Source organism: Chionomys nivalis, chromosome 1 (genome assembly GCF_950005125.1).
Source record: "Chionomys nivalis chromosome 1, mChiNiv1.1, whole genome shotgun sequence".
Lineage (NCBI taxonomy): Eukaryota > Metazoa > Chordata > Mammalia > Rodentia > Cricetidae > Chionomys > Chionomys nivalis.
Genome location: NC_080086.1, coordinates 64,826,233 through 64,845,512, shown reverse-complemented (window position 1 = coordinate 64,845,512; position 19,280 = coordinate 64,826,233). Strand labels below are relative to the sequence as shown.

General features: G+C 47.2%; 1 protein-coding gene across 1 annotated transcript in view; it reads left to right on the top strand.

The window, feature by feature from the left end:
• Add2 (adducin 2) overlaps positions 1-19,280 on the top strand; it is a 101,588-nt gene that overhangs the window by 47,582 nt on the left and 34,726 nt on the right. The window contains exons 2-4 of the mRNA XM_057766088.1: positions 10,923-11,021; positions 14,202-14,418; positions 16,056-16,194. Of these exons, the coding sequence (XP_057622071.1) occupies positions 14,236-14,418; positions 16,056-16,194 (322 nt within the window). The 5' untranslated portion in view covers positions 10,923-11,021; positions 14,202-14,235. The remainder of the gene's footprint in view (positions 1-10,922; positions 11,022-14,201; positions 14,419-16,055; positions 16,195-19,280) is intronic.

The following is a 19,280-nucleotide window of genomic DNA, read 5'->3' as shown; positions in this document are numbered from 1 at the left end:
CCACGCTTCAGGATGACCGTTCTAACTGTAAAGAGTGACATGCTTCAGGATGGCAGTTCTCACTTTATAGAGTACCACACTTCAGGATGACTGCTCTAACTTTATAGACATTTGCTGAGATGTATAAAGTTTGGAATGGGCACGTGTTTGAGTGGCTTCCTTCCTCTTGCTGTGTGATGTTTTCATCTGTGAGTTCATTATGGCCAAGTGATTCTATATAAAAGAAAGGAAAAGAACAAGCTGGCTCTTGATTGACCTGCTCAAGGGTGATGAACTAAGAGCTGTCAGAACCCATGAGCACTGCCTGGGTGAGCTGCTATTCAGTTCAGAAACACTGACTGAGCCCAGGGACAAGTGCCTCCAAAGGTCAGCAACTTTTATCCACCGCTAAAGCCAGAGCTTCCATGCGCTGAAACCGTGGCCCAGAATCATGGTTGTTTAGATCCGCAGTGATGCTTAGTCTTCACGTTCTCTGCTGTAGCGGCACTCTGGGTCTGTTTCACTGGCACCAGGAAGTACACCAGCTTTGTGCATGTGCATGCCATAGCAGCACTCTGCCACGGTGTCTGTTACTTTCCTCTTTGCTGTGACAAAAGCCACGAAAGAAAGGTAAGGTTTACTTTGACTCACAGTCAGTCAGGGGCAGGGAAGTCATGTGGCAAGGACCTGAAGCTGCTGGCCATATTGTATCACAGTCAGGGAGCAGAAGAGTTCTGGTGCTTACCCCTCTCTCCTTTTTATACAACCTGGGACCCCAGGCCATAGAATGGTGCTGCTCAGTTAGAGTGGGTCTTCCCAGCTCATTAACATAAGCTAAGACCCACACAGAGGTCTTTCTCCTTAGCAATTCTAAATCCAGGCAAGTTAGTAATCAATACTGATGATTACAGCCTCCATGGTCTCATGACCTTTTCCTCTCAGTGTAAAATAACTCCCCACTAAGGACTCCAGTGATGGTATTTTTAGGGTCCAGCTCAGTAATTAAGGGTAATCTCATCACAAGACCTTTAACTTAATTGCTAAGACTTTACCATATGAGGCAATGTTCACAGCCCTGGATGAGCCCACAAATGCTGTGTACGAATGGAAGAGTCAGGGAGGCAGCAGACGCAGGTGCCTTGACTGTGCACAGCTTTATTGGAAAGCTGACAGCTAATTCTCTTTTTCCTTACAAAGAGGTCACCAAGAAGAACAGGTAAATGTTCCCCCTTCAATGGCCGCCATGTGGAAATGAGACCCACAGTAACAGAGAGACTTGTCCGAGGTCCAACTGCTGGGTCCCTCACATCCACAGCCCTGGAGAGCTGGAGCAAGACTCAGCTCTTGGTGGAGCAGGCACCAGGGAGAATAAACATGTTTATTCCATTCCTATAACTTCCACTTCTCACCATGGCACACGTTCCCATGAACAGCAATTGATGGCGTGAAACCATGCAGCTCACACCTGCTACGTGGGCAGTGTCTTACTTTCCTATTGCTGTGAAGAGACACCATGAGCACAGCAGCTCTTATAAAGGAGAACTTATAATTGAGACTGGTTCACAGTTTCAGAGGTTTAGTCCATTATCGTCATGGCAGGAAACATGGCGGCATGCAGGTAGACATGGTGCAGGAGAGGAGGAGGTAGTTGAGAGTTCTACATCTTGATCCACGGGCAGCAGAAGGAGACTGTGTACCACACTGGGCATAACTAGAACATGTGAGGCCTCAAAGCCCACCCCCACGGTGACACACTTTCTCCAGCGATGTCATGCCACCTCCTAATAGTGCCATTCCCTATGGACTTATGGAGACCATTTTCTTTCAAACCACCACAGGCAGCTAATATATGTGTATCTCTTGGCTAATCCTTTCCATCTGTGCTGTACTTCATGCTAACACACTTCATTTGTGTCTACTCCTGTGTGTAACCCCTCCCTGAATTCATCTCACAAGCTCTGCCTCCTTTTGTATGGTGAGAGATGGGGTCTACTTCCCTAGTCCTCTCTTTTTTAACCCCACAAAAGCCTCAGGTTTGTTTGCCATTTACACTTTTGTTTTTCTCATGCTTAAAAATCTCACCCCTCACTTGTGTGTTCCACACTTGACTCCAAAGAGCCAGGAGTCCCAGGGCACAAATGTGTCAGGAGCTGGGTAGACATAGCCTTTTATACCTATAATGTGTCCAGGCTATAGGGACAGGAATGAGCTAGAAGCCCCATAGCCCATCCTAAAGTTCACCAGCAAATAGCATTGCTGCTAGCCCCATCTTCAGATACTCTAACAGAATTTTGGAGGCTGGGTCATTTATGAAGAATAGAGGTTGTAATACTTGATACTGATTGTCAACTTGACAGGATGTAGACAGGTCTTGAGCATGCCTGTGGAGGCTTATCTGACTGGGTTAACTGAAGTGGGAAGACTCACCCAAAGTCAGCAACAATATTCCCTGGGCTGGGTTTCCTGTACTGCATAAAAAGGAGATAGCAAGCTGGAGCCCAGCACTCATCTCTCTCTGCTTCCCGAGTTTGGATGCCTTGTGACCAGCTGCCTCAAGCTCCTGCCATCATGCCTTCCCTGCCATTGTGGACTGTTCCCTCACATTGTGAGCCAAAGTAAACCCACCCTTTCTTCACAAGCTTTGGTCAGGGTATTTATCATGGTAACAGGAACTAGGTACAACAGAGGATTCTATAGCTGATGGTTCTAGAGGCAAAGTCTATGGACATCCTACACCAAGGAAGCACACGCAGGCAGACAGATCAGCCTCATACATCCTTTGGATCAGAACCAGCTTGGAGACCATGACCTAAACTAAGCCAGTCATGAGCATCTTGCCTTCCTGACCCAATAATCTCCTGGAGGCCAAGCCTCTTAACACTATTGCCATAGCAATTAAGTCTTAACACGGGAAAGGGACATTCTGACAACAGCACATCTCAGAAGGGCAGGTGGAAGACCATCAAGATGCACTGCAGCCCCAAATCTGTGTCCTTAGTACACAAGTCTGGGCAGTGATTTATATTTTAAATAGTTAAATTGTCAGGAATCTTCACTAGAGATGATTTAACTGTAGCCTCTAGACTTAAGTTTGGTTGAGTCCATAGTTGTCAGGCTCTGTGCAAAGCCAGGGCTTTCTGTATAATTGTATGAGGACTGTCCCTGCCCATAGTGTACAAATGAAGAAACTGACGTTAGGAAAAGTAAGCCATTTGGGCCAATGAGCTGTCTCAGTGGACAAAAGCATTTGCCACCAATTCTAATGACCTGACTTTGTCCCACAGAATCCATATGGTGGAAGGAGAGAACTGACCGACTGACCTCCACACATGGTGCATGTGTGCACGTGCACACACACATGCACACACACATACACACACACACGTGCGCACGCGCGCCTGCACGCACACACAAGCACAGGGAAGGGAGGTAGGGAAAGAGAGGGAGAGAAGAACTGAGATTTGATACTGAACTTAGCTATTATTTCCAGGGTTATTAGGGTCAGAGACTAGGCCCCAGGAGTCCTAACAAGTCAGACTTGGCCACTTGGCCTCAGTAAGTCATCAACCTTAGACAAGTTGTAGTCCGTTGCATAAATGACCTATCATAGTCTCTGCCTCAGTTTCTCCTACAAGGGGTTCTGACAAGTTGTAGGCACGGTGCAAACTCCCTTTCCAGAGGATAAACTCCTCTGGCTGACTTCATCCAGGCTTTTCCTTCTCACAACATGATGTTCTTGGGGAAATGCCAACAGTCTTCTAGCCAAAGAGGTCTGCAGAGTATCCTCAGGATGGTCACACTGTCACACTGATGCCAACAGGCAGACCCAATGTCAGGTCTTACTGAAGAAAGACAGTTTGGAATGCTTTAGAACTGTTTACTGCCCTCTAGTGCTCCTCATTTTCTTTGTTCTTTCCCCAAAGCTGGGAATATGCAGGCTGGAAATGAATCCCAGAGAAATTTTGGAATAGTAACCGCCCCATTGAACATCTGCTACATGCTGGTCTCCCCTCTACTCATCCCCATTTCTCTGTCTGTCTATTTCTCTCTCCCTCCCTCCCCCCTCTCGTGTGTGTGTGTGTGTGTGTGTGTGTGTGTGTGAGAGAGAGAGAGAGAGAGAGAGAGAGAGAGAGAGAGAGAGAGAGAGAGAGGAGAGAGAGAGAGATATGGAAGGAGGGAGGGAGGGAGGGAGGGAGGGAGAGGGAGAGAGAACCCAGGGCTCTATGCATTCCAGGGAGCTGTATCTCTACTCCTTTAGTGTTTTCATCAGCTCATCAAATCAGACATCAGGGTGGTGGTGAAGTCTCCTCTTTCATCTCGCACTAGGCTCTCCTCACCTGTGACGTTGTGGTGCTGTTTTATAGAAGAGGAAGTGGCTTTCTCATCAGAAAACAGATAAGCAAAACCTGTGTGGGAGCTGGGACATTAAGCCTGCCCATGTCCTTGACTTCAGGATGCAGTATTAGGCAAAAGCAGGCATTGACAGAGAGGCACCCATGCATGCTTATAAGACTGCTCAGGCCTCGTGGGCTGTTTTTTCTTTGGCATCTCTTAATTTGTTCACCTGGCAAGGACATGCCCCCTACCATGGGGATATGATGACATTAATTTCTTTTTAGTGTATGTGTTTGCACATATGTAGGTTTGTGTGGTCATGCTCAAGAGACCCAATATTGATGTTGAAAACTATCCACCTCATGTATTGAACAGGATCACTTAGTCAAATGCAGAGCTCACTGATATGGCTTCTCACAATAGCCAGCTTGCTTTGGGGAATTTGTCTCTGTCTTTCAAGGCTTGAATTACATGTGGCTGGCCACCCACAAACACTAACATTTACTGGAATCTGGGAGTCCGATCTTTGGTTTTCATGCTTGGGAGGCAAGTGCTTTTAACTCCCGAGCTTGGGAGGCAAGTGCTTTTAACTCCCGAGCCATCTCCACAGCTCCAGCAACACTGACTTATAACTTGGGTTCCCAAACTTTATCTATTCTAAGACATGCTTCCCTTCATTTAAATAATCTGAGAACTGGAATGTGTCTTCTAACCAAAGGTAATTTATAACCCAGGGTGCTTCCTCTTTTAGGCTGTGGTTTAGATGAACATGGTGGTGCTGATGATTATTTTTAGAGCTTATCCTAATACCAGATTTGATGCCTACCCTACATCCCATCCCTACCTCCAGCCCCCGCTTTGGAGACTAGCTTCTGTGCCCGCCTGTGTGACTCACTCCTGTGTCATTCTCTCAAACAGGAGGTGTCCTGAGAGCGAGGCTGACTGGATCACAGCATCTGCTACTTGGTCCTCCTATCATAGCCTCTCGCTTCTTCCTTTTGTCAGTAGTTTTATGGCCTTTGCGGAAGTTAAGATGGAAGATGAGAGATCATATTTTAAGATTTGTGGCCTCAACTGGTTGTTTATTCCCTTGAATCTGCTGCTAGGAGCTCAATTCCCCCCACCCATCACTATAAATGAGCTTAGTTGAATTGAAATTTTTAAGCTAGGAGGGGGTGGACTAGCTTACTCACACTTATGCTTTAAAGTCTCTAACCCAAGATGGCCTTGTTAGAGTAGAAATTGCCTGAGAGGTAGAAGGTTGAGATAATTGTGAACATCACATTCATTCCCAGAAGGGAAAGGTTGAGATAATTATGTGAACATTACACTCATACCCAGAAGTCATGTGGTTTCCTGATAACATTTTCTAGAAGCTATTTTCCCCCAAGGTTGCCTTGGGGGACTTGATTTTACCTTATCTGAAATTATAGTAAAAGGAAAGCAAAAGTGTCTTGAGGGGCATTGAGATGACTAGGAAAATATCAGTGCCACAACCAGGAAGAGGACAAACAAGGACAGGAGATCCCACATTTTAGTGTCCTAAAGGGACCCCACAGTCAGACGGTGGTGGCTCATGCCTTTAATCCCAGCACTCAGGAGGCAGACAGATCTTTGAGAGTTTGAGGTCAGCCTGGTCTACAAGAGCTAGTTTCAGGACAGGCACCAAAGCAACACAGAGAAACCCTGTCTCAGACCCCACAGTCAGTGCAGTGGGATGGAAGTAGAAGCCTAGATTTTACAGGCAATAGTCTCAGAGAAATAAAGGGAATTATGTAAGAGAAGGATGCCTGCTGAAATAGGCTCAGAAACTCTAATCAGTTGCTCTAAGGTCTGCCTTCCATTTAGTAGGCTACATCCATTGCCCAGACTATTTCCTCTGGTCCTCTGCATCCTGCAAGGAAGACTCCTTTAGAGAAAGGATAAGGATAACACACCCGATGCTTCGTAAATGTTAGGCAGGTTGAAAACGATAACAAATAATTTAGGTCACAGTTGTCAAGGATTTATTCCATGGCTGAATGGTCCCATTACTTTGGGGCTGTGACAGCAGGGTACACCATGATATGAGCCCAAGACGAAGGAGACTGCCCACCTCATGGCTGGGAGTAAAAAAGAGGACAATCCTCTTTAAGAGCACACTCCCATGATCTTAAAACCTTTCACCTCTTAAAGGTGTTTATATAATTTTCCCTTGTGTCCAATTGGTGAAAACAAAACACCACCCCTTGACACACCCTAATTAAAAAAATAATTTACCTCATGTATTAAATGAGTGTTTATTTCTACCTCTCGTGGCCAAGGATTTATTGCTGTGTTCATGGTAGAAGACATCATGGGCAGTTGCTCCTGGGAACTCTTGGCTGGGAGCAGGAGGACAGGAGACAGGACCTCAGGCAGCACTGTCACCTTAGACCAAACATAAGAATGCTGTGATGTTTGCACTTAGTAGGTTGAATGTTTTGAAGGTGAACTTCACTGGGCTTTAGCACTCATGCCTGAATGCGAAGGATAGACAGGGTGACTACCTCCTAGGGCCTGGTGGATGGCCAGACAGCAGAGGTGAGAAAAGATGACTCATAGGACACTCTGCCTCTGTAGCTATCTGCATAGTTCCCAGGTAGCAGAACTTTTCCCGGGAGGGATCCTGGGTAGAAAGTCAGACCCAGCCAGTCTGCTCTTTCCTCCCAGTCTCTGCAAACCCAGAGCTTCCTATATGCCCCTTTTCCCCCTCGTAAACACATGAAAGCCTCTTGGTTTGGGGCTCAGTAGCAGAGCTACCTATTATGTGTGTTAAGCCCAGTGTTGAAGCCTCAGTGTTGGAAACTGCATAGCTTCCATGCTGAGAACTGTTCTCTCCCACACCACCGAGGATGTAATGGCCCTCACCCTGAGAAGGTCTTCTGAGAGCAGGGACTGGGGATTCTGGTACTCACATCTCCAGCACTGGTGCAGGGTCTGGCACATGCCAAGTATTTTGTGAGAGGAACTGCCTTTGAGGGCAGGACCAGCAGAGCCCAGAGCTACTTTAGTGACCCAGCAGGCACAATAGTATGTGTGGGTGATCTATGGCCACCTGTTACCCTGCAGCCCAGTTTGCCAAAGTGAGTACTAGAGCTGCCTCCCTGACCTCTGCCTCCTAATGGCCATTTCTTCCTAAGCTGGGGCCAGCTCAGTTCTGAGTCTGTTTGCTGGGAGCAGGAATCAGACCCTGCTCCCCAGGCTGTTTTCTGTTATGGGTACAAGGCCTGGACTTTGGGGCCACTGGCTGATTTCCATGTTCCTGTCATACCACCACCACCACCACCACCACCACTGCCACCACCATTCTAGCTGGCCTGTGGCATCTGCTCACCTTCATTTGAGGCGGGGAATGGGGGAGCAAAGAAACAAGTTGTCAATCAGATGTTTGAGAAACCCATGCTCTATTCTTGACCAGCTGAGAGTCCCAAAACTAGTCCCCATTGCCTCAGTTCCCTGCCTGGAAAACCAAGATGCTGGCTCTTCCTTGTAGGGCTGGGGAGAATGCCTGACTCAACCACAGCAGCTGCTGAATTTCACAGCTCTGTTCACTGAATGGTATCTGTCATTAAAATCTAAGTCAAGACCTCAGCTCTCATAAATGTGAACTCCAAGGTTCCAGCACTCTTCTCTAGAAGCACTAACCAAGATCTGTTTCAGGTCAGGCCTGGCCTTCATTTCCAGGCCTTGAATCAAGATGGACAGTTGACTATGTATCTGCATACACGTCTGTTTCACTGTGTTATATGCACCCTCATCTTCAATAAACAGAGCCTGACTATGGCTCCCTGGATGGCTGGGAGATATCTCTCTCTCCCAGGTATCTTGTTCTGGTATTAGTTCCAGTTCCTGCTCACCCCGGCCCCTGAAGCTCACAACCAGTCCAAATGCAGTGAGAAGACACAAAGTGAGTCTGCCCCGTGGCTGTCATTCACAGCAGTGGGTTGATGGGAGCTGTCATTTAGAGCAATGGGTGGATGGGAAACTTATGTACTAGCCTCTTAGGGGTGAGGTCCTTGGCCATAAGCTTTTAACATCTCCTGGGCCTCTCTAGAAAGAGCATGCATCAGGAGTACCCAGGAATCAGTACTCAGGTGCACCCACGGCAGGCAGCAGCGAAGAGCCTCTTCTTCCAGCCAGCAGGGTTTCAGGAGACCGACATCAATTTTACCACCTTTCCCCTTACTCCTCTTTTTCTTCTTTTAAAAGACCTTTGGTCCTAAGTGGCCACAGTGGTTATTATATGAGGCAGACCATGGAAGAATGTGGAATCATGTGGTGTGAGGCATGGTGATAAGTGTCCCCAGGATCCTGCCTTTATCTGAACATGGCAGGCAGGGTGTGGCTGAGTCTCTTATTTAACTGCCCACATCTATTCTGTATAACAGCAGCAGGGCCACAGCCGCTGCCTTTTCTATTTGTGGGAGTCAAGGATGGAGGATAGGTGAGTGTGGGTTCTGATGCCATGTGTGAGGCTTGCAGCAAGAGCCTGTGGCTGCCATGCCCGTAACTGACCTGGAAGGGAACAGGCATCTGAGCCTGTGGTAGACGTGACCAGCTGGGTGAGGGCAGCTCATGGCTGTTTAGGTTCTGTGTGCCAAGCATATGACTGACTGTTCTGACCTGGAGACACCCCACTGAAGTGGCAGGAGACAGTCACCCATCTCTTAAGGCACACAAGGCTTAATCTTTAGATTTTAGCAATATCTCGCTATGTGGGTTCTCCCTGTGTCTGTTTTGTTCTTCCCAGCCTCGGGGAGCCAGTGCACCCTCCAGGGACCTCTGGGATTTGCTCTTAGTTGGACAGGGAGGAAAATGCCCTTGGCAGTGACTTGCAACACAGTTGTGACTCCAGCCTCCTAGGGCCTGGAACTGTGGAGGGCAAAGATCTGGCCACAGCGGGAGGAGCATCCAGGGCTCCAGGGCTTCCCGTGCAGACAGCAAGGGTCCTATGGGAGACAAAACTGGGGTAAGGGCTGTTGGAAAGTGAGAGGACTGTGGGTTGTGATGTAGTGTGGTGTGGACATTACCTGCTTCTTGGACCCCTGGGGTCAGTGTTACATGTGAACTTGAGCTTGTTTGGAGAATTAAGGGTATGCTATTGTCAGTTCTGATGTCACACCCGAGACTTTCATCAAGTGCCTGCGGCTGGCCTTGCTCAGAGCTGACCTGGGATTCCAGGCAACTGGGCCTGTGGCAGGGGTGACCAGCAGGGGAAGGACAGCTTATGACTATTTAGGTCATGCGTACAGAGCCTACGACTGACTACTGACTGTCCCTGTCCAGAGACACCCACTGAAGTGTCAGGAAATCTGCTGAAGTCTGTTTCAGACTGGCCTGAGGGTCAGCCTCTGGGCTGTATGTCAAAAGAGCACAGTGTTTCTAAGGTGTGACTTAGGTCTCAGGGTACCTGTCACCTTTCTCTGTAAGGAGCTACCTGGCGTCTGTCTTTCCACTGTGTGCTCTGAGCTCCCCTCACGTCTTCCTTGTCCTTGGGGCCTGGGGGCCTGGATGAACCTGGTGATGCTTTGTTGAACTGACCCTGCTTCCCAGTGCACCATTAGTCAAATGTTTGCTTAGTCATTTAGCTTTTATCCAGCACCTACATTACATCAGTCCTGTGCAACACCTAGAACAGAGAAACATCAAAAACACAACGCGTTCCCCCGCCGCCAGGAACTGTGGGCGGTGGCTGCCGACGTTGGGTTGCGAGATGAATTAAAGCAGAAAGTGACAGCTGGATTGGGCAGATCCCAGGAGGAAGACACTGGCGTCTCAGGAGGAGGGAGAGGACATGTTCCCAGAGGACCCCACTGTCCCCAAGGGTGATGAGCAGCTGCAGAGCATGATGGGAATAGAGGGGTTTTGCAGGCGTGACTTTTCTGTGTCTGTTGGATGTATGCAACCCTTTAGATGGTCCACCTGCCCAGTCCTGACTGGCCCCATTCCTGTTTTGCATTTTATGGTGAAGTTATTTCCAGTCCTAGGCTCCCCCACTTTCCTGGGGTGTGGTATCCTTCAGGCTGTTTCTGTCACTGGGGAGGGATCCTCAGATTCCTCCCCCTAGCACTTGTGAGTCCAGTGACTGTTAGTGGAACATTTGAGGAGGTCTTGGGCAGGGGTCCTTTCTCCTGGCACCACTCCCAGAGCAACTGCAGTTGCTACCTCCTCTTTCTTCTCCCTCTCCTCCTTCTGCCTCTTCCTTCTCCTTTCTTACCTCTCCCCTTCTTCCTCTTCCAGTCTTCCTTGTTCCCTACTCCTTTTCTCCTTTCTTCTCTCTCCGCTCTCCCTCCTCCACTTTCTTCCTCTCCTCTTTAGGTCTTCCTTCCTCCCTTCCTTCTTTCCTGTGTGCTTTGCCTCCTTTCCATTTCTCCCTTCTCCCTCAACCTGCACCCAGAAAATAAGGTCTTAAAGAAAGTTTTATTCCAGTTATAAATGCAACAGGAGCCTTCTAACCTATTGATAGTCATGCCTAGCTTTAAAACACTCATCTCCAGATCATTTTTAAGTGGATCCTAACATCTGTGGCTAAGTCAGGTGAAGAGCCTCAGTGTGCATGGTACTGATGTCTGCCCTTTTGTTTGCAGTTCCCACTTGGCTGTGTGACGTGTGGCTGTGCCAGCCCTCCTAGTTGTGAAGACCCAGTACTGAAGACAGACATTGGACAGGCCTGGTTCAGCCCACTGGTAAGTGGTCGGTGGCTTTTGGAGGCCATGGTGGAAGTTGACTGAGGGCAACACTCTAGACACTCAAGTCTTTCCTTTGAACTCCCCTATCTGACTAGGAACTACATAGAACATTGTCAGCTCCACACCAGGTCCCATCCCTAGGAGTGCAGAAGCCCTCTGCAGTGTCCAGAGACACTAGCTCTGGGGAAACAATGTCAGCCAGTGCCCCCTCCTCCCTTATCAGCTGTTCCTGATGGTGGAACATCCTTTCTCATGCTCCCATGAAAGCCTGATGTCTGCAGTCTCCCACTGCCCACAGGGGCTTAAGCCCCAGCATACAGAGGGAGCTTAGTGCAAAGGCATGGATCATTTGTCTTTTAATGGGACCCAGCCTGTAGGAGGAAGGGAGAACTAGGGAGAGAGAGTGAGAACATGAATATGAAAATGTGTATGTGTGTTTATGGTGTGGAGCAGAAGCTCTTAACTTCTAGTTGTGTTCCATGTCTGTTCTTTTGGGGTGACCAGACTCTCCTGGGAGCTCGCTGAGGGCTCAGAGCACTCACTTTTTCTAAAGCACAAACTCTGGTTTCCTTGAAAGGAGCACGTGATGAGTAACAAAAAAATCTTTGGGACATTTAACAAATTCCAGAGGAGTTTTGAATCTTGGGGCAGGAACTGGGGCAGCATCCCAGAATCTCGCCTCCATCATGGCTAGCCCAGTGATCTCTGGGCTGATACATCGTTTTCCTTTCTACGCCCCTTGTGTTAATAGAGTTCAAGACTGAATTGGCTTCTTGGGATGAAGCACATAATTATGGTTACTTAGTGTGCACCTGCTTAGAAATGAATCCCTGCCTTTCCTCAGGAAGTTCCTAATGAGAGATGACACCCCCTCAGAGACACCCAGAGCGATTAAAGACTTGATTACAATGGCTATGTACCATGTCTTAAGTGTTCACATAACAAATTTTACTATCCCTTAATTGATGCTCAGTGGTTAGGTGAACTGGCCAAAGTAACATTGCTGAGATTAGGTGAACTGGCCAAAATAACATTGCTGAGATTTGAACCCAGATGGTTTTGTTTCAGCATTGCTACCTTTACCCACTGAGCCATCTTCAGGCAACTGCTCACCACCGGCACTGTGGAAGGGGATTGCAGAAAAGGTGCCCCACTTTCACAGAATCCCAGTTCCATGGGGACAGAGTTAGAGCCATCCTCATGGGAGCACATCTGGAACCATGGACTGAGCCCTGAGCAGGGAAGATAGCCAGCAAGCAGCCAATCATGGCAGGGCAGCTGCTCTGCAGTGGAGATGAGAGGACCAGTGTCTTTCTGCTAGACAAAATGGACCAAAGTCAAGAGAGCTCAGGACCAGCTGTGCTGGGCCACAGCACCCCAAGCCCATGGAAGCAGGAAGCTTGGTGTTTCTGGAACTGGTGGCCTAGAGTCCTAGGAGGGTGTGTGTTGGGTATATGTAGTTCACATGTCCATGATCATACCAGAGGTATCCATGGAGCAGAGGTGCTTGTTTCCACTTTGAAAGCACCCAAGGCTCAGGGCTTTGAAAGTGCTATGGAGATTGGCTTGCTGTCGTGGTACCGTGGTAGAGCAGTGGCAGCCAAGTAGGCATAACCCATGGGAAAACTTCTGGATACAACCCAGAAAATCTGATGCCCTATGCAAGCCTTCACAACTCAGATGGAATGTGTTCTCTCCGCCTGTTTTCCAGTTCTTTCTTATCTGCAAGGCCAAGAGATGAGCTGGATGGGCGCAGAATGGAGGCACAGTGACTTCCAGGGCTGGGTAGGCAGGAAAATTCCCTTGTCCCAGGACATCCAGATCCTCCATTCTTCTGTCTCTTCTACATGGATCTGGCTCCACCTTCCACAACCATGTATGGTCTGAGCTGGAAGGGCGCCCAATGGCCATTCTGTTCTCCCTTCAATGACAGACTGATAAAGTGAGGAAAAGAGACCCCTGTGCCCACACAGATGTCAAGAGTCAGAGCTGTTCAAACAAAGTACAGGTGTCTGGCTTTAGTCCAGAGCTACTCACCAGAAATGGCCCTAGCCCCAGGACCCTCTCTCCATTTAAAGAATAAATGAGGCTCAGAACAGCTATGGACAGGCCCAGTACAAAATCATAAACTTATTTAAAACACTGTGAGATTTTATTTTGCTTTTTTGGTGTTACTCAGTTGTGATATTCTCAAGTTTGAGGTTTGTAGATGACTGTGGCTTAGAGAAGCCCAAGGCCAGATAGTCCTGACTCAGGTGAGATGGACAAATCTGCTCGGACATTCCCAAGTGCTCTGCGTTTGACTTGTACCCTGCCATCTCTGTTTTAGAATTTTAAGATTTTTCTCTCCTTTCTCCCTTCCTTCTCCTCTCCATTCTTTCCTAACCCTAGTCTTTCATCCCCCATCTCTTGTTACCAAACATCTGCCCAGTAGGATCAGTCAGCTGGTACCCATTGCAGGGCTTTTTAAAAGACAGGGTCTTGTGTTTCTCAGGCTGGACTTGAACTCTCTGTTTATAAATAATGATTACTTTGATGCCTGAGTCTCCTGTTTCCACCTCCTGAATACTGGGATTGTGTGTTTGCCCCTATACTCTGTTTATGTGTTTGTGGGGAAGAATCCACCTCCTGGAGAATGCTAAGCAAGAAATCTCCCAACTGAGCTATATCCTGGTTCCTGGCAGTAGTGTTTTTTTGTGAATTTCTCGACCATAGCTTTTGAAAAGACCTACAAAAAATTATTTATATAATTTGTCCACAATGTTGGACGAAGAGCCCAGCCAGTACCTAGATGTGCTAGGCAAGTGCTGTTCACTATGAACCACACTCCCGCCCACTACAGTGAGGTCAGCCTTTACTGAAGTGTCATGGGTACCACCGCAGATGCTGCCTGACTCTGTAAGGGCTCAGCACAAAAGGACTCTGAAAGGTTTGCAGGCTGTATTTCCCCTCCACCCAGGAAGCCTCCTCTAACACTCTGGTGTGACCAGTTCAGCAGGACCCCTATTTGCACACCACTGATGGTGTATTAGCAGCCCCTATGGGCCATCATCCCAGGAGGCAGCCTGCCTTCTCACCTGGAACTAGCCACAGGGCATGGTGGATCACACCCTTTGCCTCTGAAACCAGCTGGCCACTAGGAGTACAGTCCGTGCTCACCTTGTCCCTCTTCTACAGGGTTCCAGGAGTAAGTTGAAGCCCTCGTAGGAACATGAGTGAGGACACGGTCCCTGAGGCGGCCTCGCCTCCACCCTCTCAAGGGCAGCACTACTTTGACCGGTTCTCTGAGGATGACCCTGAATACCTGCGCCTTCGCAACCGTGCGGCTGACCTGCGGCAGGACTTCAACCTGATGGAGCAGAAGAAGAGGGTCACCATGATCCTGCAGAGCCCTGTGAGTGGGCAGGGCCTGGAGGGATGGTTTCCCTGGTGGCTCCTCTTCCCTCATTCAGGGTCTTGCCAGCTTAGGCCTGCTGAACAAGATGGGCCCGGCCATGTGGGTGTTAGATTGCCTCCCTAACCACTGGCCAAGGACAAACTTGGGGGCATGCATAAACTCTGCTTCAGGACGTGGCAGAGATAAGACCCCTGCCCCAGTTTCCTCTGCCATATCTGAGCTTCTGTTTCCAGTCCTCCTTTCCTGCAACAGGCAGCAGATAGGACTATGTAAACCGAAAGATGGGTTGCCATGGCCTGGCCTAGGGTACCCTTGGCTGAGTAGCATAGAGTATCCTGCTCACTGTAGGGAGAGTAGAGTCTGAATGTCCAGCCAGGGTTGAGGAAGGGAGTTAAGAGGAAAAATGGGATAGAAGCCAAGCTGACCTAGATGCCCCTGAGCCTACAGACTTGGGTGGATTGGTGCCAGGCTGCAGGGCCTCAGAGCTCATTCCCCAGCTCTGAGGAAACTGTAAGATGGATGGCTGAGGAGGTAAGAGTGCTTTTGGCCTTGGAATAGGAAAGAAGAGCAGGGGAGGGAGGAAGATAGGACACAGGCTGGGAAGTCCAAGGAGGAAGCTGATTTCTCCAGGACCTTTTGGAACAGGGCATCCCATAGTCTGTGGGCAGTTTTCGCCAGGGGTGCACAGACTGCTCGGAGGAATGGGAAGGAATGAGCCTAAGGTGTTTGTGACACTGTGTCAGGATCCTGGAGGAAGACGATCTTGGGGTGAGGCAACCCCCAGACATGCAGAGAGTCACCAGGAGGGATGGTGGGGTAGAGCATCACTTAGTCCTGGCTGGTGGGTGAGGCAGGATATGGGGATGCAGGAGCCTTGCTTCCTGGCCCCTGTTAAGAGGATCCTCAGTATCATACAGCTTCATGTTTCCTCCTACCACCTGGCCCGTAGCTAAGAAGTTCCCAATGTAGGGAACTGAAAACCTGAGCTTAGCATAGTGCATCACAGTGGAGGCACTGCAGAAATCCTCCAGTCCTTCTCCATCTCCTCCTATGCAAGCACTAAGAATGCAGAGAAACTGAAATGTGTGAGGGCAGCCCTGGATGTGCTAATGGGGAAGGAGGGTGGTATACTTTCTCATTCAGTTAATTCTATCTAAAGTGAAGTCCTACCATGCCTGGTATGGCCTTGGCCATCACTCATATAGAAGGGAGCTAGAATCTGGACTACCCCCACAGAAAATGAGGGCTTAGATCCACCCCCAGAGCCCCCTTTATTAATAACCTATAAAGCAAGCTGAGGGCCTAGTGAATATGCTTCTGGGGAACCTTCAGGGTTCTTAACCCTTACTGAAGAGCTAGAAGACCAGTCCCTTGGAGACCTACAGGAGCTGTTCTCTTGTGAGAAGCTACAGGACAGGAGTGGGTTGAGATCATCCCCTGTGAAGTGTTCAGGGACTAGCCCCCCAGGGTTTTCTGTGCTCTCAGCTTCTAGGGATCTGCAGGGTCCTCAGTCCTCCTGTGGGGAGCTGGGCACCAATCCCTAGGGACCTGCTGGGCCTGCAGCTTCTTGTGAGGACCTGCTGGGCCCTCAGCTCTCCATGAGGACTGGGCTCCAACCTCTCCGCCTGCTGCAGTCTTTCAGGGAAGAGCTGGAAGGTCTCATCCAGGAACAGATGAAGAAAGGCAACAATTCCTCCAACATCTGGGCGCTACGACAGATCGCGGACTTCATGGCCAGCACCTCCCACGCAGTCTTCCCAGCTTCTTCCATGAGTATGTGGGTGTCTGGGTATCTGCCAGGAGTGGGGGAGGAGGGATGAGGTAGGGAAGGGAGCTGCTCGGTTGCTAGGCAATGGCCAAGCTGCCATTGCATTAGCAGGTCTGGGCAGAGAGATGCTGGCTCTACTTCTGACATTCCTGTGAATTAAAGACCCACAGGAGAATCATCTGTGATGCCAGGAATGGGAAGGGTAGAGGCGACTTCAGGGGACGAGAAGAGATGCGCGGAGCCAGGAGACCAGTCAGAATGGTGGCTATTGGGCAGTAGAGGAGCTATGGCTATGCGTGGGCTCCCTTCCTGGAAGGTGCAGCTCTGCCCACAGCCTCGAAGCTGCCCTCGCTCCATATGACTCAGATGTATAGGGTGATGGCTGGAGCTAAGGAAAACATTAGAGAAAGAAAAGCTAAAACCCACTCAGCTGTGTTCTGAGAACTCCAAAATCACTGTTAGCAATATTTTGATTTATCTTTCCAACTTTTTCTTTTAATATAGATATCTTATTGAAAGAAAGAATGCAATCATATTACACATATAATTTTAAAGGCATATCAACTCAATTTTTGCATCATAAATATGGTTCTGCAATATTTTTTGTGGTTGCAAGCCATTGAGTTGATTGTTCCCTATTAGACTTCTAGATTGTGTTCAGCTTTTTGATATTATGAACTAAAATGTGGTAAAAATACTGGTAAATAAATTTGGTGCTATATGCACAACTATCTTTTAAAGATAAATTATAATGAGAAAGTGATGAAATAACTGAATTGTCTTCCAAAGACAAATTTTAAAAATTGCTAGAGGAATACAGATATGTGTTTGAAGACGTTAGGCATAATGCAGATTGTGTCCCTTTGCCATCCTGGAGAAAGAGGTTGTGCCAACCTTGCTCTCAACAGAACGTGGTGGGCATTGCCCTTCCTCAACCTCGTCTTAGACCGCTACCATTTCCTTTCCCCCGAGGCAGGCTGTACCAAAAACGTCATCTGTAGTTTTTTTATTATAATAAAATGTTTATCTCATACTTTTCCAGTTTTCCTATTACTATATTTTGTATAAGTTTTCAAATCTTTATAAATTAATGCTGCTTCCCTATGACATGTCAAATATATTAGGTTTTTTTTCTAGTTTCTTCTTTGCCTTTTAACTTTGATCACAGCATTTTTCACGTTGTGCAGAGTATTTTCTCACAGAGCAGAACCCTCTGCTTTCCTTTGTGTCTTCTGCTCCTGGCCCTGTGCCTAGACAATAAGACAAAGGGCTGTAATTAGTCACCAATTATCTTAACCTCTTGTACAAATGTAGTCTATAAAATAATTTTGGAGTTATTTTGTCAAGCTCTATTCTCCTATACCTTAAAATAATCCTTTGGTGATTTTGATTGGAATTGATTTGGTAGAGGGATTGAAATTCTTAATTTTTTATTTTAGAATATAGTCTCCATGGGGGAAATGTGTGTGGTTGGTTCTTAGAACACTGTACCTAGCATGTGGGAGGTAATTTAACAATATTTTTAAGAATTGATTTAGGATCTTCAGAAACAAGGTATGTTTTCTGCTGGTTCTATAATATCTACCAAGAAATCTTACTAGTTATTTCTATACAATCTGACTGTGTTTTAAGCCCATCCAGGAAATAATATATAACTTCATTGTCATAAATGACTTTTTATTCAATTTTTTCTTGAGTATACATACATATTCTCCTGATTTTAAAAACATATTATTCATTCATTGTGTGTGTGTACACAAACATGTATGTGTGTGAGTATTTATATGCTGTAGATTGAGTATGGAGGTCAGAAGGCCCCCTACAGGAGTTGGTTCTCTCCTCCTACATTGTGAGGCCCTTGGTGGCAAGCATTTTTACCCTTGAACCATCTGACTGGCCTTGCATTTTGGATATAGACAATCAAATAATCTGCAAACATTGTCATTTTGCCTCCCTCTACCAGCATTTTGCCGTTGGCCTTATTTTTTCTAGTTTTCTGGTTTTATCCCCTCAAGGTTTTACAACGGTGCTTAATAGTTTAGAGAATGGGCATCTTTGCCTCACATCTGACTTTACTGGAATTCTTTAACCACAAAGTTTGAGATCATTATTCTTTATCATGTTGAGAAAATGTCTTTTACTTCTAGCCCATCATAGCTCTTTCTCAGAAATAGAATTTGAGTTTTATAAAATGCATTTGGGGCATTGATTCCTTCTTATTCCTCCTTGAACAACTGTCACAATGAGTTATAGTGATAGATCTCTAAATTTTGGGCTCTTTTGAAATACACGAAATAAATCATCTCTGGTGTGTGTGTGTGTGTGTGAGTGTGTGTGTGTGTGTGTACAAGTTCCCATGTAAGCACACATGCCTGTGAAGACCAGAGTTTAACCTTAGGATTCAGTCTTCGGGAGTAGCTCACCACATCTTTGAGGCAGAGTCTCTCATAGCCTAAGTTAGCTAGGCTGGCTGCTCTTCTCTAGTGCTCTTCCTGTCTCCACTCCCCAGTGCTGAGATTACAAATATGGCCCAACATACTTGCCCTTTTTTTTTTTTAAAAAAAAAAAAGTAGGTTCTAGTGACGAGCAGAGGTCCTCCTGTTTGGGTGGCAAGTGCTTACCAACTAAGCCTTCTCCTTGACCCTAATTTCTTCCTCTGATGCATTGTTTTAGAAATACTCTCCTGAGTTTTATTGTTAGAATTCTGTTAAGGATTTGTGTACACATACTCTCTTGTGAGGTTGAGCAGTTTACTTCCAGGGCATTTAGCCATGACTTTTTAACACAAACCAGGGAGATCCACCTTTGTCCTTCCCTGGTGGAGTTTAAACAAGGCAGGAAAATCACCCTTGAAGGTTTGCAGCTCACTTGCAAAGTTGTCCAGATCTGGAAATTTTTCGGAGATTCTTGACGTTTACCTTCAATTTAGGGAATTTTAAATTTTTATTTTGCTGTTGTGTCATTAAATTTTGATCATATATTTTATATGAAATTATCTATTTCAATGAATTCTCTTTAAAACCAAGTGACTTACAATATTCTTTTCATTGTTGGCTTTTTGAGATGGCACCTGCTTGTCTTCTGCAGCAGA